General features: G+C 56.4%; 1 protein-coding gene and 2 non-coding genes across 4 annotated transcripts in view; 2 read left to right on the top strand and 1 right to left on the bottom strand.

The window, feature by feature from the left end:
- The first annotated feature begins 14300 nt into the window (after window positions 1-14300).
- Window positions 14301-14373, top strand: TRNAV-CAC. Its single transcript has one exon. It is a non-coding gene; the product is annotated as a tRNA-Val (tRNA).
- Window positions 14374-14562: 189 nt separating this feature from the next.
- Window positions 14563-14634, bottom strand: TRNAG-UCC. Its single transcript has one exon. It is a non-coding gene; the product is annotated as a tRNA-Gly (tRNA).
- Window positions 14635-14890: 256 nt separating this feature from the next.
- DPP9 (dipeptidyl peptidase 9) overlaps window positions 14891-25353 on the top strand; it is a 39205-nt gene continuing 28742 nt past the window's right edge. For both annotated transcript variants that reach the window (XM_045989977.1, XM_045989978.1), the window contains exons 1-4: window positions 14891-15054; window positions 15959-16011; window positions 18337-18427; window positions 22089-22342. In XM_045989977.1, the coding sequence (XP_045845933.1) occupies window positions 18372-18427; window positions 22089-22342 (310 nt within the window). In that variant the 5' untranslated portion in view covers window positions 14891-15054; window positions 15959-16011; window positions 18337-18371. The remainder of the gene's footprint in view (window positions 15055-15958; window positions 16012-18336; window positions 18428-22088; window positions 22343-25353) is intronic.

The raw sequence follows: 25353 nt of genomic DNA, 5'->3' as shown, positions 1-25353 counted from the left end.
GGGACAGAGTTTTGTTTGGGAGGATGAAGAAGATCCGGTGATGGGTTCTGGGGATGGTTACCTGACTGCGCGAAGTTTATGGCTATGGCGAGAAATACATTTTACATGTATTTTACCAAAATTTTATAAAAAGTAAATGGGTGTTGCGTGGGTGGCTCAGTGGGTTAAGCCTTTGCCTTCAGCTCAGGTCATGATCTCGGGGTCCTGGGATCGAGCCCCGCATCGGGCTCTCTGCTCGGTGGGGATCCTGCTTTCCCCTGCCTCTCTGCCTACTTGTGACCTCTGTCTGTCAAATAAATAAAATCTTTAAAAAAAAAGCAAATGTGTTTTTAAATATAGTATATTAAAACAAAATCCAAGGCATATGACAGCCAACAGACTAGGAGAGGACTGCCCTTGGAGAGAAAGTCTGTTAGGGTTTCTGAAAGGCGGGGGCTCGCCATACCACACAGGGCCACCCAACTGGGAAGCAGCAGGACAGTCAGGGGATGTGGGGGTCTGTCCTAGACTGTCCTCAATTCAGACATGTCTGAGATGTGGCATCAAGAGGAGCAGAGGCTTGATGTTGGTTTCCACAGTAAGAAGAGGGTAAGGCAGGGTTAGCATGTTTAGGACGGGCTAGTTGGGATAACTTCAGCAGGTTCCAGGACAGAACAGCTGTTCCTAGTGGTCTGGTACCTGGTCCAAGGGGACTGGGCAAGAGACAGTGACCCTGGGTGTGAGAGCCCCGCAGAGGAGGTGCTGGGAGCGTGGGCTCTGGATTGGCTGTTTTTTTTTTTTAATTTAATTTATTTATTTGACAGAGAGAGACACAGCGAGAGAAGGAACACAAGCAGGGGCAGTGGGAGAGGGAGAAGCAGGCTTCCTGCTGAGCAGGGAGCCCAAAGCCGGGTTTGATTCCAGGACTCTGGGATCGCGACCTGAGCCAAGGGCAGACGCTTAAGGAATGAGCCCCCCAGGCACCGTGGGTTTGTCTTTGAAAAGCCTACTCAGGGCAGGTCGTTTACTGTCTCTGGGAACAGGCTGGCCCTGGAACAAGAAGGGGCCGATCTCCAGGGTCAGCAAGGCTCCAGATGTCGGAGCATCGGAAGTTAAAAGGCATGGTTAATACAGTGTTCCTGTATACTGTACAGTGTTCCTGTATTCCCCTGTATACCCCCCCTACAGGGGACCTCTGGGTCTAATCCTTCTTTGGCCACTCCAAGGTCTTTCTCAAGTGCTAATCAAGTCACTGGAGGTTGCATGTCAGGCCTGGAGAACATCTTTTAAGAACCAACTGTTTCTAGGCAGAATTTAAAACCAGCCACTGCCTTGACCTCAAGGGCCTCTAGGGGAGTCAGGCCTTTTGCTGAGAGGAGACCAGCAACTACTATTGTATCTCCCGTTCAGGTTCTGAAACTTAACCACGAAGAAAAAGGCCAACTGCTTTGGGTGCAATATTTCTGGTGACTCCTTACAGCCAGGCCAGTCTTTGCCGTGGCTGTTTTTTTGGTCTATCTATTTAAAATCATCGCTTTTCTTTTCCATTTTATTTTTTTTAAAGATTTTATTTATTTATTTGACAGAAATCACAAGTAGGCAGAGAGCAGGAGAAGCAGGCTCCCCGCTGAGCAGAGAGCCCAATGCGGAGCTCAATCCCAGGACCCTGAGACCATGACCTGAGCTGAAGGCAGAGGCTTAGCTTAAACTTCTGAGCCACCCAGGTGCTCCTTCTTTTCCATTTTAAAAACTTGTGGCAAGGGTGCTTGGGTGGCTCAGTTGATTAAGTGACTACGTTAGCTCAGGTCATGATCCCAGAGTCCTGGGATGGAGTCCCACATCGGGCTCCCAGCTCAGAGGCAGAGTCTGCTTCTCCCTCTGACCTTACCCCTCTCATTCTCCCTCTCTCAAATAAATAAACAAAATCTTAAAAAGAAAAAAAGTGTGGCAAAATACATATAACAAAAAATTAACTATTTTAATCATTTTTTAAAAAGATTTTATTTTTTTATTTGACAGAGAGAGACACAGAGAGAGAGGGAGCACAAGCAGGGGGAGTCGGAGAGGGAGAAGCAGGCTTCCTGCTGAGCAGGAATTCCGATGTAGGCTCGATCCCAGGACTTTGGGATGATGACCCCAGCCAAAGGCAGCAGCTTAACCAACTGAGCCACCCAGGCGTCCCCATTTTGATCATTTTTAAGTGCACAGCTCAGCGGCACGAAGCACACTCACACCATCCTGCATCCACCCCCACCCGCCGTCTCCAGAACTTTCCATCTCCCCACACCCTAGGAAGCACCGAATCCTCACCCCTGCCCCAGTCCTGGCTCCCACCATCTCCTCTCTGCCTGTGTGGACGGGACTCCTCTGGGGACCTCCTGGGAGTGGGGTTCTGCGGGATTCTCTACAAATGGAATTTTATTGTATGCACTTTTTTGTCTGTCTTAGAGGCTCAGCGTAACTATGAGAGTCAGCCACGCCATCGCGTGGCTGTACAGTGGGTTCCTTTCTACCGGTTAGTAGTACTCTGTTGTGTGGACATACCACAGCTGATCCAGTCACCTGGGGTAACAGCTGGGTCGTTTCTAGTTGTGTGTGTGTGTGTGTGTGTGCGCGTGCGTGCGCAGTATTATGACACTAACCACCCCCCGATAACTGCAAATCCCACAAGCTAAGGGCACATTCTCGGACTAGACTGTCCTCAATCCAGACACGTCTGAGAGTCGGCCTCAAGAGGTTTGTTGTTATTGTTTAAGGTTTTATTTGAGAGAGAGAGAGAGAACAAGCAGGGGGAGGAGCAGAGGGAGAGGGAGAAACCGACTCCTTGTTGAGCAGGGACCCCGATACGGGGCTCGAGCCCAGCATCCTGGGATCATGACCTGAGCTGAAGGCAGACCTCTAACCCACTGAGCCACCCAGGCGCCCCGACATCCAGCGTTTCTATGGGTGTTTCATGTCATCCATGTGATGGATGCAGTCGTTGGCCATGACAGTGTGCTCAGTCTGCAACACCCCCAACTGTCCCCCAGATCAGGCTGACATCTTACCGAAGGGTCAGTGCTTCCTGCAGGAGCAGCCCCCCCCCCGCCCCGTGGCCCAGCCCTGGGGTGAAAACCAGACTCTCCTGTCACTGGGGAGACATCTGGGTTTTAGAGGTTATGTCTCAGGGACCTGGGACAAAGCCCACATACATAATTATGTAGCAGTTGATGCTAAACAAAGCTGCTATGAACGTTCATGCAAAATAAGCCTTTACATGAACACACATTCCCTTTTCTCTGAGGCAAGCACGTAGGAGTAGAATGGCGGGACCATAAGGTTTTTTATTTTTTTTTTTAATCTTTTAAATTTTTTTATTTATTTGACAGACAGAGATCACAAGTAGGCAGAGAGGCAGACAAAGAGAGAGGGGGAAACAGGCTCCCTGCAGGGAGCCTGATGCGGGGCTCGATCCCAGGACTCTGGGATCACGACTTGAGCTGAAGGCAGAGGCTTAACCCGCTGAGCCACCCAGGCACCCCGGTCATAAGGTTTTATAATCAATGGATTATGGGAGTTTTCAAACACACACAAAGGGAAGAAAAGCAGAACAGTGAGTCCCCAACCCCCTATCCCCAAGGCCCTGTTTTGTGGCCCATTCCAGATGCGACATCTCAGTCAGAAATATTTCAGTAGTCTCCAAAAATAAGGACTCTTCTTAAAAAGCATAATGCCAACATCATAACTACTCTAAAAAAAAAAAACCAAAAACCCAACCTAGCAATAATCATTTAAGAGCGTGAATAAGCCATCAGGGCTCATCAAGGTCTTTACCCAACTGGTTTGTTCAAACAGCCATACTGGTGCCCAAATACCTTTTTCTTTTCTTTCTTTTTTCTTTTTTTAATCTAAAAGGGCGTTCCCCGAAAGTTACCAGTGGGGAGTGAAATGATGAGTGGCTGCTATTTTCTTCCGTTTATCGATGATAACGATGATAGCTAAAATGTATGTTGAAGACGTCAAATGATCGGGGCCTGGGGGGCTCAGTCGGTTAAGCACCTGCCTTTCGTTCAGGTCATGACCCTGGGATCCTCTGGATCCAGTCCCGCTTCCGGCTGTCCGCTCAGCGGGGACGTCTGGTTCTCCTTCAGCCTGACGCTCCTCCTGCTCGTCCTCTCTTGCTCTCTCTCTGACAAATAAGTAAATAAAATCTTCTTAAAAAAACGTCAAATGACGTCCAGCTGCTTCACCAGCCGAACAGTGGTGTCCTCAGTGCGAAGTGCTTTCTGTGGTTTGTCTTACTGAGTCTGTATGTAGCCACTGTAACAGAGCACCCGAACTCAGGGGGTTAAAGTCAGAGGAATGTCTTCCCTCGCATACAGGATGACCTCATCTTAACTAATGACATCGGCAAAGACCCTAGTCCCAAACCAGGTCACACGTGGGGGGTTCCCTGAACACGCTGAACCCACGACATGAGGATCCCTTTTTAATTTAATTTTATTTTTTTTGACAGAGATCACAAGTAGGCAGAGAGGTAGGCAGAGAGAGAGAGAGAGGAGGAAGCAGGCTCCCCCGCCAAGCAGAGAGCCCGATGCGGGGCTCGATCCCAGGACCCTGGGATCATGACCCGAGCGAAAGGCAGAGGCTTTAACCCACTGAGCCACCCAGGCGCCCCGAGGATCCCTTTTTAGACTCACAAAGGCAGGCCTCTTCCCTGCCTCCCCAGAGGGGGACTTTTCTGGTGTTTATTTTTGATTGAGACATCGTTCGCACATGGTGAAGCAGACCAGCCTTCTGTGTTCAGTTCGGTGAGTTTCACACATACGTGCAGACCATGTAACACCATCCAGCTGCTTGCACGGAACATTCTGGGCTCCCCAGAGAGCTCCACGGACGTCTTTCCAATGATAAATCTGCCTCTGTCCTCTCTCACCTAAAATCTTGTCATGAGTCCCATCGTGGAGAAAATCAAACCTGTAAAATCGTGGCGACAGGCCCAGCAGGCAACGTGGGGTGAGGCTCACTGTGCCCCAGGTCCCAATCTGGCCCCGGGAGTTTGCTTCTGTTGACTCCTTTTCCCTCCAGCAGTCCTTTGGAAACAGATACTCTTTTATACCCATTTTATAGGTGGGTAAAATAAGGCATGCAGCATGAAAGTCACTTGAAACCAAATTCAGCCAGCTGACTTGGAAGGCACGTAGCATGGCTCCAGAATGTGCTTGCTTGCTTGCTTGCTTTCTTTCTTTTTTTTTTTAAGATTTTATTTATTTATTTGACAGACAGAGATCACAAGTAGGCAGAGAGGCAGGCAGAGAGAGAGGAGGAAGCAGGCTCCCCGCCAAGCAGAGAGCCCGATGCGGGACTCGATCCCAGGACCCTGGGACCATGACCAGAGCCAAAACAGAGGCTTTAACCCACTGAGCCACCCAGGCACCCCCAGAATGCGCTCTTTTAAGCCCTGTGGCCACTCCACAGCTCAGGCACGTCTCAGGCCTCCCCTGCTCAGCATTCCCATCTCTTGGCTCAGGTCCTACCAGCCAGCTTGTTTCTGCCTCAGGGCCTTTGTACCTGCTTCTCCCTCCTCCAGCATGTTCACAGGGCTGCCTTCTTGTTACACAGGCATCAGCTCTCAACTTTTCCCCAAATCTGTCTAGGTCTCATTATTGAGTCTCTGGGTCTCCCTCGCCACCAATGCTGTGGGCAAAAGTGTGTGTGTGTGTGTGTGTGTGTGTGTGTGTGTGTGTGTGTGCAGAGGGCAGCTCCTGTGAGTGGACACACACACATGCTCACACAAGCTGTGCTCCCCACCTCCGTGCACCAGATCCCCAGGTGTACCAACCCACAGCTGACGGCTCAGAGTGGTCCCAAACTGTGGTCCTCATCCCATGTCATCCAGGAAATGTTGACTGTGGACCCACAAACCGCATGCTCTGGTGCTGAGAAGGGGGGATGGATGGGAACTCTTTCCTGCCCTCCCCCCCCAAATCCCAGAAACCTGGCTGGGTAAGAATCATGCAGCCATCAAGCCAGGCCCCCATTGAGGACTCCAGGCCCAAGTCCAAGGGATGGGGGGGGCTAAGAGGTCTCAAGAGGGGGTGAGGGGACCCCGCAGGTGAAAGAGGGAGGGGAAAGAAAGAGGGGAGTCTGAGTATAGCTCAGAGAAGAGAAGAGGCCAAAGGAAAGGAGGTCTCAGAGGTGGGGCTCAGGGAGGGGAGGAAGCTCCAAAAGGGGCTGGGGGAGTCAGAGAAGGGAGAAGGAGGGAAGCGCACTTGGGCGTTGGGGAATCCCCAGCCTAGGGTCTGCAGCACTCCCGGAAAGCTTCCCGGAGGCATGGCTTTCCTCAGGGAGGGTCCTTCTCACTCCCCACCTCCCTGCCTGGAGGCGTGGACCCCAGAGGAGGAGCTGACCAAGGGACAGACCAGCTGACTCTTGTTGATCAAGGAGATCCAGCCATCTGTTCAGAACTCTGGGTGGCCACAGGGCACGGGGTAAGGGGGTGCCTCCCAGCTGACCCTCACACTTTTTATCCCTAAGGGACCCTGTCACCCTCTGGGTCTCCTTGGCTTCTCTGTCTTCCTAATCAGGAGTTGGTGGGAGCCGGCGGGGGTGGGGGGTGGGGGGGTGGGGTGGGGTGGGGTGGGGGGAGACACAAGGACAGAACTTTGTCCCTTCTGTGTTTTGGGGCCTCCAGATGCCCCCATCGTGTGTCTCTGCACACAGGTCTCTCTCTCTCTCCATGTGCTCCCCAGCCACGCTCAGTGGGGGTCTCCTCCCCCTCTTCCTCCTGGGTCTCCCATTAGGTACCCCCCCCCCCGCCGGCTTTAATTGGCTTTCGTGGAGCTGAATTCATTGGAGCTCTGAATTCATTGGAGCCAGCCCAGGTGCGCAGCAACCCTGCCTCCCTGCCTGGCTAGCTGGGGAGGCTCCTTTATTGAGAGGGGCCCCCTGCAGCCCTCGGCCCCCTTCCTGCTGCCGCGGGCTCACTCTGGAGACAATGCCCGGAGGAGCCTGCTGTCCTTAAGGGCGGGCTACTGTCATTTGGTCTAATTCAGCCAGGAGACAGGGACTAGAGCCAATAAACAGACCCTGACCCTGCTTTGTCTTAGCCTCCTCCAACCCTGCTTCCTCACTCCCCCTCCATGGAGCCGGGGGCTGCTCTGGCGGTCACCACCACCCGCCCCCCGCCAGCAGAGGGCACAAAAGAGCAGAAAGACCCGCGAGCCTGTTTTGCCATTGAGGAAGAGGTTATGTAACCCAGAACGGCAGGATCTGGTGTCCCCCCCACCCCCCCCCCCCCGCCCCGTGTCCCCTGCTCAAACTGACCCCTCCCCGTGCCCCGAGATACGCACCAGTACCATCCCGCCCTCTGGTCGCCCTGCCTGCCTCTCCCACTCTTGTCTCTTCACTCTGCCCCAAATTCAAGGTCAAGTTTGTTTTGTTTTTTTTAAAGATTTTATTTATTTATTTATTTGACAGCGAGAGAGAGAGAGAGAGAGAGAGAGAGAGAGAGAGAGAGATCACAGGTAGGCAGAGAGGCAGGCAGAGAGAGAGAGAGAGGGAAGCAGGCTCCCTGCCGAGCAGAGAGCCCGATGTGGGACTCGATCCCAGGACCCTGAGATCATGACCTGAGCCGAAGGCAGCGGCTTAACCCACTGAGCCACCCAGGCGCCCCCAAGGTCAAGTTTTGTGGTGGGGTTTGGGGATGTATTCCAGGTGGGTCCGGGTCCTGCTGACAGAGCTGGCCGGCGCTGCAAGGGGGACCTGAAGGAAAGAACACACGGGGCTCCCTGATTTGCAGAGCTGTGCATTGGGCCGTTGTCAAGGGACCAACGTCAAGGGACCAACAAGAGGGTTGTCACAGGTGTGGGGCGGAACGGAGGGAGCAGAGAGAGCAAAGGCTTTATTTCCTCAAAAGGAGGGAAATCTCTAGAAGGGAGTTCATTCATTCATAGAATTAATGTCTTTCCTGAGCACCACATGCTGTGACCCCTGTTACTCAGATGAGAGAACCAAGGTCAGGTCAGGACCTGTCTTGCCTAATGTGGCAAGTGGCCGCAGACCAGCCGGGCTTGTTGGCTCATCGGTGCTCTTTTTTTGTTATGGACCCTCCGGGAGTGAGCTGGGCGACGAGTAGACCTGGTGCACGGAGAGCATACAGTGGAGCCCGGGCCAAATAAAAATGGCCACGGACACTCTGGATTGAACATCTACGATGTGCCAAGCCCCACGGTTTGCCCTTCGTTTATGTCGTCCCTCCCTCCCTCCCACCTCCCGTTACCCTCCAGGAGATAGAGCTTTTCTCATCCCCATTTCACAGATGAGGAAGTTGAGGCTCAGGGAGGGAAAGCTACCTGTCCAGAGTCACACGGTGAGGCTCAGTTTACCAGGCTCCTCAAGAGAGAATGAACGAGAAACCCAGTCTTGGGGAAATTCTAGCAGATTTGCAGGGATGGGATGTGGAGAGACAGACGTGGGGACTGAGAAGCTTTCTCAAGCCTCTCCATCACTACCGCTCTGACCTCCTACCTCTCCCCACATTTAGCCTTCAGACTGCACTGGTTTCATCGTACAGAGCCAAGAACATCCGGGAACAATGCAGTGGCCTCGAGATGCAGGGAGGTGAGGGGCAGCGATGGAAGGAATGAGGCAGGGAGGAAAGTCTCACCCTCGGGAGTCCGCCAGCCTCTCCATTCAGCAGCCCCTGCCAACCACACAGGGCTTCTGCCTCTCTGCCTACCATCCCTGTATCCCCACCGCAGAAATAACAAGCCTGCTTTGTCGTCATTTCTTGACTGGTTTCTATATTTACGGGTACTGGGTTCACAGTCCAGAAGGTGAGTTCTGGAATGAGAATGCCAGGGTTAAAATCCCTCCACTCCCTGCTGGCCAACCGTGACTCATCTCTTTGGGCCTCAGTTTCTCTACCTGTCAAATGGGATCGGTAGTCCCCCCTCGCAGTGCTGTGGGAGGATGGCAGCCATTGGAAGAGTGCCCAGTGCCCAGTAGGTTATTACCTATAGTGATGGTGTGCGAGATGGAATTTGAGGGGCCCCCATAGGTGGCAGGAATTGTGATGGGTTGCAGACAAAAGGCATCATTTCATAAACCGATGAAAATTGCAACTGTGAAATGGAGTGGAAATTCCCAGCTACTGCAAAGCTCCTGGGGGAGTCAAAGCAGCACCAAGGGGGGGAGGTCTTGAGAATAAACAGGATTACTGCCGTTCCGACACTGAAGAAACAAATAATTTAAAGTGTTTGTCAATAGCAAAAACTCCTCTTATTGAAACAGTGCAATGGCAGGGGCTGCTGTCGGGGTGAGGCGAGGGAGGTTGTTTATGAACGGCTCCTTAAGTCACTCAGACGGCTGAGCCTTACTCTCCCCATCCGTGAAATGGGCATACTGAGAATCTCGACTCCCACCGGGTCAGTTCTGATAAAGGAGTGACTGAAACACCTAGTTCGGGACCCGGCCCCTTAACCATCATTATTTAATTAACCTGCTAACTATCATTATTTCTTTACTAATCTTTCGTCGCCAAAGTGCCAGCTCACAGACGGGTTGACTTTCTCACAAATGCCTCAGTAGGTCTTTTAAACAACTCGAAGGAAATAGTCTATAGTCTTAGCATTTTTAACGGGTTTTTGTTATGAAGTTAACACTTGGTTTATCAGTAATTCGACAGGACCGAAGAGTGTAAGAGAAACTTTTCTCCCACCCCTTTGGAAGGGTCCGGCGGCATTTATTTTAAGTCAACTCGGTTCCCTTGAACTTCACTTCTGCGCAAGCTGATCTGGTCCGGGGACGGTCCGAAGCCAGGAACAGCCAGACGCATGTGGTATGTTAGTCCCTTTGAACTGTAATGCCTCAGAGGAGGGCTCTTTCCACGAGCTCAGTCACCTGGCTCTTTCCCTAGCGCTGCCAAATTGTGTGCTGGGGAGCATTCTTTATCTAAATGTGTTGTTTAAAAAAAAAAAAAAAAGAGGATATTGTTCGAAAGCCATTATTCTATTGCCCTACATGCTTTTCTGTATGTTGAAATAGAAACTCAACTTGAATAAAAGTGTGTGAGGGGAAAGTTGGTCCCCAGCACCCCCCCACCCCCCCAACACCCCTACTCCCAGCCCCCGTGCTCCCCCAAAGGCCACAGCCAGCCGTTCTGGTGGCATTTTACAGATTCCGTCTGGGGATATTCTGTGCATACGCCTGGACGTGTTTCTATCTGTATCCTTTTCGGGCGGTGATCTCTGTACGTGGCAGGTTAGGACACACAACCCCCCAGACTGCCCAGCTCAGAAGACAGAGCGCCTCCTCGTTCATTTCATGGCTCCCCCAAACTGTGGGGGCACATTCGGGCCGTCTCTGTTCTTTTGCCTGGAAACCCACCAGACCGCTCTGTCTTAATATACGCACAACCCTGACGAGGCTCAGGGCAGATCTTCTAATGGCTGGTTCAGATTCGACAGGCTTTTCTTTTCAGGTATCTGATCACCTTGAACTTCATCTTTGTAGAAGGTGGCCTAGCCTCACCACGGGGCTTCTGGATCTTGACTCATTATTATAAGCTGTGTGACCTTGGGCCAGTTCCTTAACCTCTCTGTGCCCGTTTCCTCCACATTAAAAGGGCGATGGTGCTGCTGAGGGTGCCCGTGGCTGCGGTGGCTGGGCGGTGTAAATGAGTTTAAAGGGTGACATTTCCTTAGGATGTTTCCTGGTATCTATTTCTGTTACTTCGTGCGTGTTACTCTCAGACATCCAGAGGGATCTGACGCCAGCCTTTGCAACAGACATTTCCCAGACTGGAAATACTGAATCCTCTCGGCTTCCTTTCTTTATTTTCTCCTTACAGTTCCTCTCTCCAACATCTGGAATGGGTAAAAGCCTGGTAGGACAGGCCAGCAATCCTGCCTGCCATGGTGACCTGCTTGGGGACAGGGACACTCCAGCAAATGCCGGGGTGTGTGTTGGGGGAGCGGAGTGTCTGACTTGGAGATGCTGAGGTCTGGGGCTCAGAGTGGGGCTGGAAGGGAGGGTGGTTAGGGCAGCGGGAGGGGCGGTGTTGGGAGGCAGGGGACGCTGGATGATGCCTGGCGGTCGTGTTGCTGCTGACACCTGGTGGAAAGAAGGAAGTAGCGTCCTTTTCAGCCTGGGCTCTCTGGCCTCTCTGACCCTGCTGGCAAACCCAGGCTGAGAGGAGGGGCGACGGGATGTCACCCAACACATCGGTTGCCCCATGTGGGTTTGAATGATCCAAGAAATCATTTTAAAGTTTGTGTTTGTTTGTGTTTTGTTTGGTTTTGTCTTGGCAGATGAATGAGCTCTCAGACCTTGATGGGGCTCACGGGGGAGATGACATGTTTTCTGAGCTACTCCCCCTCCACCACGAAGCCCACCTGTATTACTTCATTCCCATTCCCAGGTCTTCTCTACTCTGGCCAACCCTCATGTGTTCATAATTTTGAGAAACGTCTACTGACCCCACAGTGACACATACATAACAAAATAGATTCAAACAAACCAACAAGCAAGCAAAGCCCGCAAAACCTGGTGGAGTTCATATTCCAGTGGAGGAGACAGAAGACAGACAGGCAAACAAATCCACAAATGGGATTTTTTTCAGGGACGAATAAGCCACTGAAAGAACACGATTAAGTGACGGACACTCGATTTGTGGATGCCGAGTTGGGGGGAACCCAGGGAAGTTTCCTCCAAGGAGGGAACATTGAAATCAAGAATTGAAGGAGGGGAGGTAGTGAGCCCTGAAAATGCCTGTGCCAGAGGGCACAGCTTGTGCAAAGGTCCTGGGGCAGGGCCCTGCCTGGCAGTTGGAGGGACCAGTGAGGAGGCCTGTGTGGCTGGAGCAGGCTGGACGAAGGGGAAAGAAGTGAGGGCAGCGAGGGGACCAGCACAGGTCTTCCTGCAGGGGCTGTGTGGGCCTCAGGGACGATTTCCACTTTTACCCCAGGAAGGTGGGAGCCCTGGTGGGCTGTGGGCAGAGGAGGCCAGGACCTGACTCGGGTGCTCACGGGCACTCACAGGTGGCCACCATGCGGAGGATGGACTGTGAGGGTGAGGCCTTGAGCCAGGGCACAGGGCAGAAGGGACGGGTACAGGATAATGGTGATGGGGTGGACCAGGGAGATGGCCACCCAGGGGAAGAAGTGATCAGATTTTGGGTGTGGTTTAAAAGCAGCGCTAACTGGATTTGTTGAGTGATTGGATATGGTGGGGAAGCAAGGAGGCCGGGGCAGCTCCCAGGTTGTGCTGAGCATCTGGAAAGAAGGAGACCACCCGTCCTCAGCTCAGTCGGGGAATGGAGGAAGGAGCAACGTCTTAGATTGGTGCCGGCAAGTTCCATGTCTGGTGAGGGCCTCTTCCTGGGCAATGACCACTGTCCTCTCCCCGTGGGCTCACAGGGCAGAGGGGGCAGAGAGCCCTCTGGGGCCTCTCTCATGAGGGCAGTCACGCCATTCATGGGGACTCTATCCCCATGACCTAACCCCCTCCCCAAGGCCCCACCTCCCCAATACCATCACCTTGGGAGGTGGGTTTCAACATATGGATTGGGGGGGGCACCATGTTCAGTCCATAGCAAGCAGGTTCTGGAAAAGCAGGGAGTTCAGTTTGGACCAAGCTAAGTTTGGGACAGCCTGCATGGAGACACTGAGGGTCAGCCGGACCCCAGTCTGGAGCTCAGGGGAGGCCCTGGGGGGAGTCAGGGCTGTGGGTGTCCACCAGACACAGATGGGGTCTGAACTCTGAAAGAGGATGAGATGGCCTGGGAGGGGTGCGGGTGTGGAGGGAAGAGGGCCAAGGGCCCAGCCTGGGCAACGAGGGAGGGAAGGGGAGGCAAAGGAGGCATCTGGAGGGGAGGATTGGAAGCTGTGGGCAGAGCAGCATAAGGAAGTTCTAAGTTTCCCTCAAATTAGCCCCCTCATCACCACCCCCAGGGCAGCTGGGACAGCAGCGCTGCCCCATTCGCATAGTAGTTGGTCAGTAAATCATTATTGAATGAATGAATGAATGAATGAACGAATGGACTACAATACTGCCATCAAAAAGGATGTTAGGGACTGATGTCCAATAAGGAGAGGAGAATAATGACCTCTGCAAAGGTCATATCTTAATCCCCAGAACCTGTGACTAGGCTCCCCCACACGGCAAGAGACCTTTTGCAAACACAGAAAGGATCTCAAGACGGGAGCTTATTTTGCATATGTGGGGGGGCTTCATGGAGTCACATACAAGAGAGAGGCCAGAAGGTCCAAATCAAAGAAGGAGGGGCGCCAACAGAAACAGGATTGGGGCGATCAGGGCTCCGGAGGCTGGGAAAGGCAGGCTAAGCCATTGTCCCTGGAGCCTCCTGCCGCCAGCCCTGCCCACATCCGGGTTCTAGTCCTTCCAGATCAAGGTTTAGACTCCTGTTTCCAGAACCGTATGTAATAAGCTTGTGGGTTTTTGCAGCCACTGTCTGTGGTCTTAAGTCACAGCAGCAGCAGGAAAAGTCTTTGTGCTCTGTGGCCAGGAGAGTGCTTGCCCTACCCGGCTCCGAGGCATCCGGAAAAACGTGTGCCTTCTCAGTACATGTCTTACGTAACTTCCAATGGTTCATCTTTCCCCAGAAGTAAATGTTGGAAATGTGATCGACCTGTTTGTTCTATTAAACGCAGAAAAGTGGCATGATGAAAAGTTCTTCATGTTTTGAATCATAAAGCACCTACTTTTAAGTTTCAATATTTCCCAGAAGATGCTTTTGGGGGGCAAGGGGGAATCGCCTTTCAAAAATGCACTAAAACAGGTATGGGGGCACACGTTCTTGCACTAGCCTCGGACCCCAGTACGACTTCTTGGCAAGGCACTGCCGAAACCTGTCTCCAGTTCTGGTTTTGATATGTTGTTCGTTACGGAGTTATGCAGCCACCAACAGGATCTTGGTCTCGTGCATTCAAATATCATTTACCTTGATTCTTGAGGTTTTTTTGGCTGAAGCTGAAGGCACTGTCTCGCTCCCCGCTCTCTAATCCCGGTCTTGGGGTGGAGGGCTGGGGGCAGATTATACAGCAATGTGACCCTAAATTCTTGCCTCTATCCTCCGGTCCTTCTCCTAGCTTAAACAAAACAAAACAAAACAAAAACCAGAAACAGAAACAAAACAAAAACAAAAAACAAAGCTGGTCTGAGATGCGGACAAGCCAGCGCTGCGTTCTGCGCGGAGCTCCGAAGGCATCTCGGGCAGACCCAGCGCGCACCGCCCCATCCGAGGGCCCGGGGCTCCGGAAGAGCCGGAATCCTCCAAACCGCGCGCTCTATTAAGGCCCCCGGGGCCTCCTCTCCTGTAGGTTTCCGTAGTGTAGCGGTTATCACGTTCGCCTCACACGCGAAAGGTCCCCGGTTCGATCCCGGGCGGGAACACATTTGAGTTTTCCGTCGCTGTAGCATCGAAAAGTGGCGCCGATTATTGCTGTCCCGTGGATTTTAGATTTCTCCTGTCGTTTTAAAGGTTACTTCAGGGTAATTGAAAAAGAAGCTCCAATTGGACGCTTTTAGTAGCAAAATTTAAATAAGTTACGGTAAGAAAGTACAAAATTCAACCCTTTCGCATGCGTTGGCCGGGAATCGAACCCGGGTCAACTGCTTGGAAGGCAGCTATGCTCACCACTATACCACCAACGCGCCGGCGGGTCCCTTTTTTTCCAGAGAGCATTAGTAGAAGTATTATGGTTCTGGCTGGATGATACCAAATTTCATGGGGGTGTCCCTCTTCAGCGTCCCTCCCCGCGCCGGAAGATGCCGCCCCAGGGAAATTCCAAGCCTCTGGCCGCAGGAGCCGAACAGGCGCGTTTCCCCCTAGCGCCGCGGGCCCCTTGGTACCGCCCGGGCGCTGGCCAATCGTAGGCCGCCGCCTGGGCAGCTCAACTTCCGGGTCAAAGGGGCCCGAGCCGCCGGCTCCCCCGTGTCCGCCGCCGCTGCTGTCCCCCGCGCCCGCCACTTCCGGGGCCGCAGTCCCGGGCATGGAGCCTCTAGTGTGAGGCCCCTCCGGCCCCGGGACGCCCTGCCCAGCCCGGCCGCCACTCCGCGCCGGCCCCGAGCCCGGTGAGCAGCGCCCGCGCGCCCCGTCCGGCCTCGGCCGCGACCCCGAAACCAGCCATCGACCGGCCCCACCTCAGCCCTGACCGTGGACCCGCCATTGACCCGCCTCTCGGGTGCCCTCCGCCCCGGCCTCCCCGCACCCCGGCCCTGCCGCGGACCCGACTCCCCGTTCCAACAGCCCCCGCCTCGGTTTCCCCTCAGCCCGGGCCTTCGTCAGCCCTTCTTCCCCTCCCACCGGCTGCGGTCCCTTCCGGGAGTGGCCGCACCCGCCGCGCTCTCCTTGCCCGCAGGTTCTGGAGGTCCCCTCCCCGTGCAAACACACGTTCCCTGGAAGGGAGCGGAGGCCGCCTCCGGGACCTGCTTCCTGCCCGCACCGCCGCACCCCGCCCCAGCGCTTGGCCTCCCGCAGCCCACACCCCGACAGGGGCCAGCCCCTTCTCTCAGCCTCCCTCCCGGCCGGGTCCCGCCGCCCACCGTCTTCCCACGCAGCTTTAGACCAGCCTTGACACTTCCCCATCCTTGCTGCAGCGGAACCGTCAGAAGTGCCCCGTTCCCCTTGCCCCCCGACCGCTGGCGTTCTCCTGCCCGCCCCGCCATGAGGGAGTCCCTTGTCTCGGTGGCAAGAACCAACGCGCTTTCCAGGAGCTGGGACTGAAGCCCTGGAGGTGTGCGCTGCGGTGTAGTCCCTGGCCGATTCCCGGGAAAATGGGGCCAGGTGGGAGGTCTCTTCTCCGGACTGCAGCTCAGGGCATGCAGATGGCAGTGCGGGGCCCTGAGGCATCTCTAGAACCTGTTCAGGTAGAGAGGATTGGGCCGGCAGGTCAGGACTCCCGCCTGCAGGGAGAGCGGGTTGAGAGCCAGTCCCTCCATGAACCTGCTGCGTTAATGACTGGTTGGTTCTGCCCAGGTCTGAGTCCCACGCCTGCAGCTGAAATGGAGGCTTTCTGGACCCTCTAGAAGGTCAGTTGTGCTGGGGCGGGGTGACTGTGATGGCTGGTGTGTGGGCTGGTGGGATTCATTTTCGTGCTCCAGGATACAGAAGGCTGCAGGAAGTGGTTTTCTACAACCCTGAGGTCATTGCCCTCCCAGGCGGTTGGCTGGGACCCAGGCCAGTGGCTGTGGTTTTGTGGTCCCTTGCTGGAGACTTTTCTTTGCATTCAGCATCTCCCTCCAGCGGCTGCCCAGGAAGAACCCCCTGGAAGATTGTGGGAGAATCAGGGGAATGCTGACCGCAGCCAGATCAGGCGGAGGTGTGGCTGTGTCCCCCCCAAACCTAACCCAGGGCCTGCTGCGGGGATCTTGGCTCTAAAAGGAGCTTTGGTCCAATTCTCCCCGTGTTGGGATTTTCAGCGACCTGTTTCGTTGACAGGATTAGCTGACATCTAGATTCTGCCACATCTAGGATTTTACTTGAGCACTTAATTCTAACAGCAGCACTTGGCCTAGGTAATGTCTTCAGTAGCTGGGGAAATTGAGACACAATTTAACCAAGAGGCTAAACTTAACCTAAATTAACTGAGAGGTTAAGCAGCTTCTCAAGGTCACAGAGACCAGAAGTTGTAGAGCCAGGCTTTGAACCCCGATCTCTGACAACAGCGACCCCTCTTTTCACCACAGGACTGCGAGTGAGACCAGTGCTGCTTAAGGTGACATTTGGCTTCATCTGTCCCCTCCAGTCTCTGTCCCGCGGCCATGTGCTGCTTTCTTCTTGAAGCATCAGGGCACCTGCCTACGGGAGGCCTGGCTCCTCCTCCAGAAGGAGTTTGGTTGCTGACCAAACCAGGGCTCCCTTTGACTTCAGACAGCATTCAGGGGAGGACAGGGACTCAATAATTTGGCCAAAAATGCTTCGTGTGTGCCAGGCATGGTTCTGGGCTCAGGGAAATAGAGGAGACAGGACAGACGTAGGATTGCCCCCCACCCCCCACCCCGGAGCTGACATCCCAGCGAAGAGTGCTCACTCTCCCGGAGCCGGGGTTCAGCCTCAGCACCCACAGCCGTCTTTGCAGTGGGGAGTGGAAGTGAGTGTCCGGTATGCCCTGTGATGCTTACCCTCCCTGGCAGCAAGCTAGTACCGTGCCTCCTGGTCGTGACGCCTGGAAATGGCTCCTGGGAGCAGAACTGGCCCTGTTTGTGACCCACTGGGTTAGGGGAATCAGTTGACCCCCGAGAGACTCTGTATTCCGTAGTCATTTGACTTACTGAGGCCCTAGGGTGTTGCACCACTGAGATCCGTGAACTAAGTGGGAGGGAGCGAGGAGGTGACCTACAGGTGCCGCGGTCGTAACATCTGACCCATCAGAGGTTTATGCTAGTGCCTGGTGACGGCCTGAGGATCTTACTCAACTTTCCCTCCAAATAAATAGTGCAGAGTCCTCCTCCTTGGCACACTGAGCGCCAGGAGCACCTGCAGTTGTGACAACGACAGATGTCACCGGGGGAGGGGCAGAGCCATCCCCTCGAGAACCGCTGTCCCAGACTCAGTGTGTCAGTGCTCTACAGAAGGACCAGGTGTTGTGTGTGTGTGTTGGGTTAGCGACTTTATTTATTTTTTTAAAAGATTTTATTTATTTATTTGACAGAGATCATAAGTAGGCAGAGAGGCAGGCACAGAGAGAGAGGAGGAAGCAGGCTCCGCGCCGAGCAGAGAGCCCAAAGCGGGGCTTGATCCTGGGACCCTGAGATCATGACCTGAGCTGGAGGCAGAGGCTTAACCCACTGAGCCACCCAGGCGCCCCATGGGTTAGCGACTTTAGATCGGGTGCCAGGAAAGACCTCGGAGGGGGTGCGACTGAGGCGTGGAGGACAGGAGGGGCAGGTCATCCAGAAAGCAGGGGAGGGCACCGCAGGCAGCAGGACTGGCAAGGGCAAAGGCTCTAAGGTGAGAAAGGGTCCGAGTACGTAGGGAGAGCGAGGCCAGCGTGACTGGAGACTGTGGTCAAGGGCAAAGGAAGGAGCTGAGGTCCGGAAGGCCATCAGAGAGTGACCACAGTGGGGAACTAGGGATGAGTCGGTTTCTGGTGAGCACCAAGGATGCTGTCCCTGGCGTCATTTGAAACTGGCCTCTTCTCAGGGACTTCACCGCCTTAGGAGGACTGCACCTGCGTAGCAGAAAAGATTCTGGTTTCTGGCAAATGCCAGGCACCCTCTCGAATTTCTGGGCAGGGCTTCATCAGAATGCCCTTGGCGTTGGGTGTCCCCGGAGAAATGGGCAGGGGAGGAGGGCGGAGCGTGTGCATCCCCAGACTGCCTGGAGTTACAGTTCTGGGGTCTCTCTTCCCGCAGGCTCCCCCACCCTCCTGAGGTCAGCTGGGTGGTTGATGCGGAAGGTTAAGAAGCTCCGCCTGGACCACGAGAACACAGAAGGTTGGAGAAGGTAAGGGGTGTGGCCTCGGAAGCCCTGATCTGTGGGCACGTTTCCGAGGGTCCCACATTTCTGACGATATCATAGGTCTGGGAAGATACCTGCCATGCCCCGGCACCGCCTTCCTCTCTGCGTTTCCCCAAGCCTCTGGCCGTTTTGCTTGAGGAGGCGGTGTGGGCTGCTGTAGGGTTTCTCAGCCGGTCGCCGCTGTCACAGGGCCCAAGTCATTCTCTGCAGGGAGTTGAGCAGCACCTCTGGGCCCGCCCCCCTCGATGTCAGCAGCACCCCAGACATTGCCTGGTGCCCCCTTTGGCAGGACCAGCCCCAGCTGAGAACCACTGGCCTGGTGGTTAGGATGTGGGTTTGGGGTCCAACAGACGTGGGGTCCCTTCTGCTTCCTTGTGGGGGTGACGTTGGGCAGGTCATTTGACCTGAGCCTACTTTGCAGCCTCCCAAATGCGGCATGACCCCTGAGCTCGGTTGTCGAGGTTGCAGTGAAAAGTAAGCATAATTGGACCCATGAGGCTCGGGCACTTGGTGAATCCCGTGCCTGGGGCCTTGCGTGAGAGGAAGACCATAGTAAGTCCCCCCGGAGCGGGCCTGCCTCACTCTCGGTTTCTGCCCCTCCTGGGTTCATTTCCTTTTAGCACATACAAGCCATGAGGCAGAAAGGGAATTCGAGAGGTTCTGGAAGATAGGGGTGATGCTGAGTACAGCGATTCGTTCCCCAGACGCAGGCTCCCAGCGTCCAGTGGGTAGTAGACACGTCAGGAGGTCAGTTAGCGATGGAGACCCGAGGAGGCAGGTCCCCAGCAGGTACAGGCTGGGCTGCACGCAGAGTCTGTGTACGGCTGGTTGTGACTGCGGAGGGCCGACGGGGTGCCCGGGGCAACCCTGGTAGGGCAGAGGGTGGCCTGCTGTTTCCGGGGAACCCCCACCTGCGGGGGCTAAGCGCATGTCCCCAGGGCTGCGTGGGCATTTCCTCCCTGGAGCTAGGTAGGCCCCCGCCCCTCCCCTCCCCGGCGCCCGCCTTCCTTCCTGTCGCATCACTGTGGTCGGCTGAGTGCTCCCAGCACGGAGAGCGCGCAGTTCCTTCTTGCTTTCTGACTGCTTCCCTGGTCTCAGGCCCCGCCTGGGTCTCCGGTGGCTGCCCTAGGGCCAGGCTGGGGGTGGGGGGTGCGGTCCTGGCTCTTGGAGTGCCCGCTTAGGGCTGATAGGTCTCCGAACTCCCCTGGGGCCTTGACCGTCCCCGCCCCAGAGCTCCCAGGCTGCGTGCTGGTGGCCCCGCAGAAGGAAACGAGGTGGACCCGGCCCAAGTGGCTTGGAATCCACTTCCATTTCCCCAGCTGTGTAAACTCTGGAGTGGAGAAGCCCGGCACAGGCTGGCCTAGGAAGGGCGGCATTTACTTAACCTCTTCCTCGTTCCCCCACCTCCTCTGCAGTCTCTCTCTCTCTCCTGGGGAGGAGGGAGGTGAGTGGAGGACCTGGGTGCAGCACCAAGCCTTGGCCTGTCTGGGAGCTCAGGCCGCCTGGCCGCAGCGAGAATATTCCTAGAAGTTTCTCCCGATGTTTCATTTCATTTCTCATCTCCTGGACCATGTTTTTGCTCCTTGGGCTCTCTGCAGTGATCGGAGGCAAGATCTTTTTTTTTATTGTTCTTCGCTGTGGAGATTAGCCATGTGATTGTGTGAGTGCCCTGCCAGGCCCTTAGCTTCTGGGGTCCCCTTTGGGAGGCCTGGAGGTTGTGATCTGTTTCTCTGCTGTGAGCAAGGCTTGGATCATGGCAGCAGTTTCGGGGGTTGGGCGGGGGGCTGAGCCGCTTAGAGGAGCCCCTGGCCCAGTTTCCTGGGCTTGCTGCCAGTAGCGCTCAGGGCCGTGTGGGTTCCGGAGTGCTCAGCCCGCCCGGGCCCCGCCTGGCACTCCCCGCGCCCCGCGCCACCCTAGCCCCACATTTGATCCTCGGGGAGGCTCCTGTCTTCCCTGGCTCTCCTTATTTGACCCGAGGGCCCTGAAAGCTCCAGTGACCTGTGATCTGTGTCTTCAAAGCCGCTGTAGGAAGTACTGGACTGAGTGTGCTTTTCTGTGGCTGGGGGGCAAGAAGCCTGGCCTTGCTCTGCTCCCCCCCACCCCAGCCCTGGCTGGGTCACGGAGGATGGAGCGAGGGAGGCATTTCTGCCTCTCCTCTGATACAGGGTCGGGCTGGAAAGGGGACTCTGAAAATCGGCCCACGGAGGCCATGCTCCGAAGTGTCTCTCTCCTCCTCCCTCTCGTGGTAGCAGACAGGGGTCTTTCTCCTGTGATGGTGACTCTGCACCGGGGTTGGGGGTGGTGGTGGACTCTTCCTGGCAGGCGGCGAGGCCTTCTGGGAACTGGAGGGCACCCGTGTGAAGGGGGGGGGCACAGCTCTGCCTGGTGCTTCTCTAAAGCCCTTGACCTGTGCTGTCCCTGCCCGGGGGCTGGCGGTAGCCACTCCCACTTCCGGCCAGGGAACCCCAAACTCTGCCTGCCAAGCAAAGCCGCTAATCCTGGAACACGAGGAGACCCAGCATCCAGCAAGGCTTTCGACCGTTCTGTGCCCACGGAGGAAAGGGAGGCCGCCCTGCTCACTTCGGCCTCACTGGAGACCCAGCTCTTCCAGAACCGGGTCACCGGCTGTGTTTAGATTTCCCTAAGACAAATATTTGCCTGGCCAGGCCAGTCCGGTCAAGAAATGCGCTCAGCAGCAAGGGTGGGAGAAGGGAGGGAGGGCGCCTTGGCCCCAGCTGCTCAGGGAGCTGGAGGAGAGAGGGGCAGGGCATCCATCCCCTGTTTCCCTGAACCCCTCCAGTGGGGCACGAGAGTTTGCCGTGCCCGACCCCCAGTGGGATGGCGCGGGTGACAAGCTTTACCGGTCAGTTCTCTATGCTCAGTCCTCTGCACGTGAGGGTTTCCCAGCAGGCTTAATGTAAGAGAGTCCTTCCACGGCCCTCTCTGGAATGCCTTCTGGGAGCCGGGCCCTCGTGTGGACTTTGGGGACACTCCTGTGAATGGGACAAGAGATCAACGACCAACCATTATGACAGATGCCCTGAGGGCAAGGGCAACAGAGTTGGCGTGCGGTGTGTGAAAGACTATTGGAGAGACCAGCTTTGGCACAGATGGTCTTCAGAGGTTTCTGAGGACCCGAGAGTTGTTTTTACCCTGAGATCTGATTAGTAGTTAGTCAAGCAAAGAGAGGAGAGAAGTGTTTTGCGCAGAAGTGGCACATGCAAAGGCCCTGGGGTAGGAAGGAGTCTACCCTGTTTGAGGAGTGGAGGCGAGGCTGTTTTTGGCTGGAGGACTAATAAAGGGGGTTGAGGTTTGAGAGGCTGGCAGGGGTCAGAGGGCAGAGAGCCTTGAAGCCTGTGACAAGGACTGGTTTTTACCCAAGGGGCCGTGGTAAAACCAAGGAAGAACTTTAGGCGATGGGAGCAGATTTGCATTGAATGTGTTGGGTCTGTTACAATCAGGTGATGGCGTTTGTGGTCACTGGAAAGAGACAGAATAATTTGGGACATATGTAGGGGGGCCTGGGCAAGTGGTACACGGGTGGGGTTTGTCTTGGGTGAGTGGCCAGGAGTGTCTGATGAGGGGGCAGCTCGTAAGTGAAACTTGCGTATCATCCTCTTCGCACCCTGTCCCCTCCTGCTTCTAGCTTCTCGCTGAATTCCGAGGGGACAGAGAGGATGGCCACCGGGGCACCGGCGTCCGAGCGGGGTGACGCGGTCGAGATGGAGGACCCGGCGTCCCGCTTCCAGGTGCAGAAGCACTCGTGGGACGGGCTCCGGAACATCATCCACGGCAGCCGCAAGAACTCGGGCCTCATCGTCAACAAGGCCCCGCATGACTTCCAGTTCGTGCAGAAGACGGACGAGTCGAGCCCGCACTCCCACCGCCTCTACTACCTGGGTGAGCCTCCGTTGGCGGTGACGGCCGGTGCGGGGTGCCCCGCGGGGCGGGTGTGCGGGGGGCGGAGCCGGGGCTGGCCCGCGGCAGAAGCAGTGCTGCGGTCAGGCCCTGGATGTGGCTCTGAGCCCCTGAGGTTGTCTCCGGTTCCAGGCGGCCGGGCCGGGCCGGTGAACGACTCCCAGCAGTGGAGTCACCGGCCAGTCCAGCGCGCACTCGCCGTGGGCCGGGGTGCTAAGAGGGGCCCTGAGGCTCAAAGAAGGTGCCATGGTTGTGTACTGTGCATGCCGCGAGCTAACAACAGGGGAGGGCTGGCCACGCGGTTGCCGTCCGGCCCTATAGACTGGCCCAAGCACACAGACTGCTAGTGACACCCTCGTCGGGCGTGCGCCCCGGCCGTGGCCTTTCGCACGCCTCCTGTGATCATTGGCGGGTTTGTGTTCCCCGCCGGCTGGGTAAGAGCTTCAGGGCACCGGGGAGGTGTCGCTCCGGCCTGGCTCCCGGCAGGGTTTGGGTGGGGGTGGCACACGGTGGTGAATGCAGGCTGTCCTCCGCCCGGGGCCGACCCCGGCTGAGGGCGCCGGCAGTGACCGCCGTGGGTGCCGCCCGGCTCTCCCCTTCCCGGAGTGGATGCAGCCCCTCTCCGTAGGGAGGCATGTGGAGGCCACACGGTGGTCCGGCGGGCATGGAGTTTGGAACGGAGGGATCTGGAGCAGGGCTCAGCGAGTGATGGCTGTCTGGGTGTTGTGCGGCCCCAGAGTCGTGTGTTGCAGGAAGGGGCTTGCGGCTCCGGCCTGGGAGCTGCCGACAGGGTGGGCTTCACGAGTCGCCACCTGAGGGGGCGTGGCTCCCGGGTCACACACAGCCAGGTCTCGTGGGCTGCAGTGGCTGCTGCTTCTGTGCTGAGACCGGGAGCCCAAAATCAGTTTGTCGGGGCCCAAATCAAGGTGTCTAGAAGGCCACACTGTGCTCCCTACAGGGGCTTTGGGGGAGAATCGGTTCCTTTCCTCTTCTGAGCTCTGGAGGCTCCCGCGCTCCTTGGCCCGCGGCTGCACTGCTGTTGTCTTGGCCGCCGGGCTCTGAAAACCCCCCAGCTCCCTTCTGGGGACTCGTGACCCCGTGTCAGGTCCAGCTGGGTCGTCCAGGCCTCTCTCCCCAGCTCGGACCCTCCGCTTCATCCCATCTGCAGGGTCCCTCTCGCCGCAGGACGTAACGTAGTCACAGGCTCTGGCGATGAGGACCAGAGCACTCGGGGGCCGTTGTCGAGCCAACCGCAGAGCTGCTGAAAGGGACAGAAACCCTCTGAGCTAGTTCGAGCCACGGGGGGCACCTCATAGGAAGGACACGGGGGGTGCCAGGGAGCCCCCACCCTGGGCCTCGTGTCCCGGCCCTGAGAACCTTGGAGCTGCGTTGGGCCCGGGCGTCTGCTTGGCACGTGCTCCTCTCCACACCCCCCCCCTTGCTGCCTGCTTGCCTCCTGCAGGGCTGTAGCCACCGGCAGAGACGGATGAGCTCCCTCCAAACGTCGGGGGGAGGGAACCGGATGGGTTCAGCGTAGAGCAGACTGTCTGCAGTCCATGTGTGTGTTGGGGGGGTTTGGGGTGAGTGGGTCCCTGCGGACTGCGGGAGGCCTGCCGCATTGGGTGCAGGCAGTTCGAGACGAGGGCTGTGGGGTGGCTGAGACCCCAGAACCTTCCTAGGACATCTCAGAGCCATCCTGCCTCTTTCAGGTGACATTGGTCACCCTTGAGCTGCTCCGTCCATGTTTCTCGGTACATTCAGGGTGTCCTGAGACGCGCGGCCTGCCCCCTGTGCTGCCCCTGGCAGCCCCTGCCTTCTCAGCAGGCACCGGCTCGCCGTTCTGTGCGGAGCCAGCCGGCCCGGGCTCTGGGAAGGCTCTTCCAGACGTGTGCGATGAAGTCCAACGCTAAGGAAATGAACAGAGAAGGACTTCTGTCGCCAGGAAGATGGGGTGGTGGTGGCTCCCCTGCTCCACGCGGGTCGGCTAGTCCCCCTGCCAATGGTGTCTCGTGTAGGACAGAGGACTCAGGGACAGTTCGGGGAGTCCCTGAGAAGAAAGAGAGGCCTCTCGTGTCCTTGTGACCTAGAGGAGAGCCCGGGCGCAGCGTGAGTCACGTGTCCATCAGGCTGGTTCCCAAGGCCACGGTGCACGGTGACGGAAATGGTGCTTGTGTGGCCCTGGGCCACCCGCCACCCCAGTGGATGTTGGGGGCCGGGGCCTTGTCGGGCAGGGCCAGCAGAAGTCCGACCCGAGGCTTGTACATGCGGCGTCACCGTTACGACACACGGAATGTGCTGGCGTGTGCCATTTGGTGCCGTCACTTATTAAGCCACCGGGCAGAGGCCGTGGCTCCGATGTCCTTGGCAAGGCCGCACTATTGGCTTCCTGTTTGGACAGCTCTGGCTCTTCCCGAGAGCCCCGGGGGCAGGGGATGTCCAGAGCTCCTGCTGCCGGTTGCCGACTGCCAGCTGCTGCCTCCCAGCCTTGCACGCTGCTCCGGGACCACTCTCTCTCATGAGGTCTGATTCACGGGACCTAAAGCTCACTCTTAAAAGCGGACCACTCAGTGGTTTCTCGTACCGTCACCACTGCCTAATTCCAGAACATTCCATCACCCCAGAAAGAGCTTCGGGACCCGTGAGGCATCGCTCCCCTCCGCCTGCCCGTCTCCTGCAACCATGAGTCTACGTCCTGTCTGCCCGGAGTTGCCTGTTCTGGGCGATGCACACAAACAGGGTCACGCAGCGCGTGATTCTCGTCCCCACTAGTCATGCGAACCGGAGAGGGAAGGACGCCTCGTGGGCGGCCTGGACGGGTGGCGTCACGCACCTGCGCCTCCAGCTGGGGATGGGGGAAGGGGACCATCCAGTGTCCGGCCTCCCTCGATGGGGGATCGTGAGCGTTGCCCACCCACACGTCTGTGTAACCTCTGCATCTTCCCTGAATCGGTTTGCAAAGGAAATTGTATTGGTCTCGTGTTTCCCTTCAATGC

This window comes from Meles meles, chromosome 20, assembly GCF_922984935.1.
Source record: "Meles meles chromosome 20, mMelMel3.1 paternal haplotype, whole genome shotgun sequence".
Classification (NCBI taxonomy): Eukaryota; Metazoa; Chordata; class Mammalia; order Carnivora; family Mustelidae; genus Meles; species Meles meles.
Note: the sequence above shows the minus strand (reverse complement) of the source record. Positions and strands in the feature narration are given on the sequence as shown.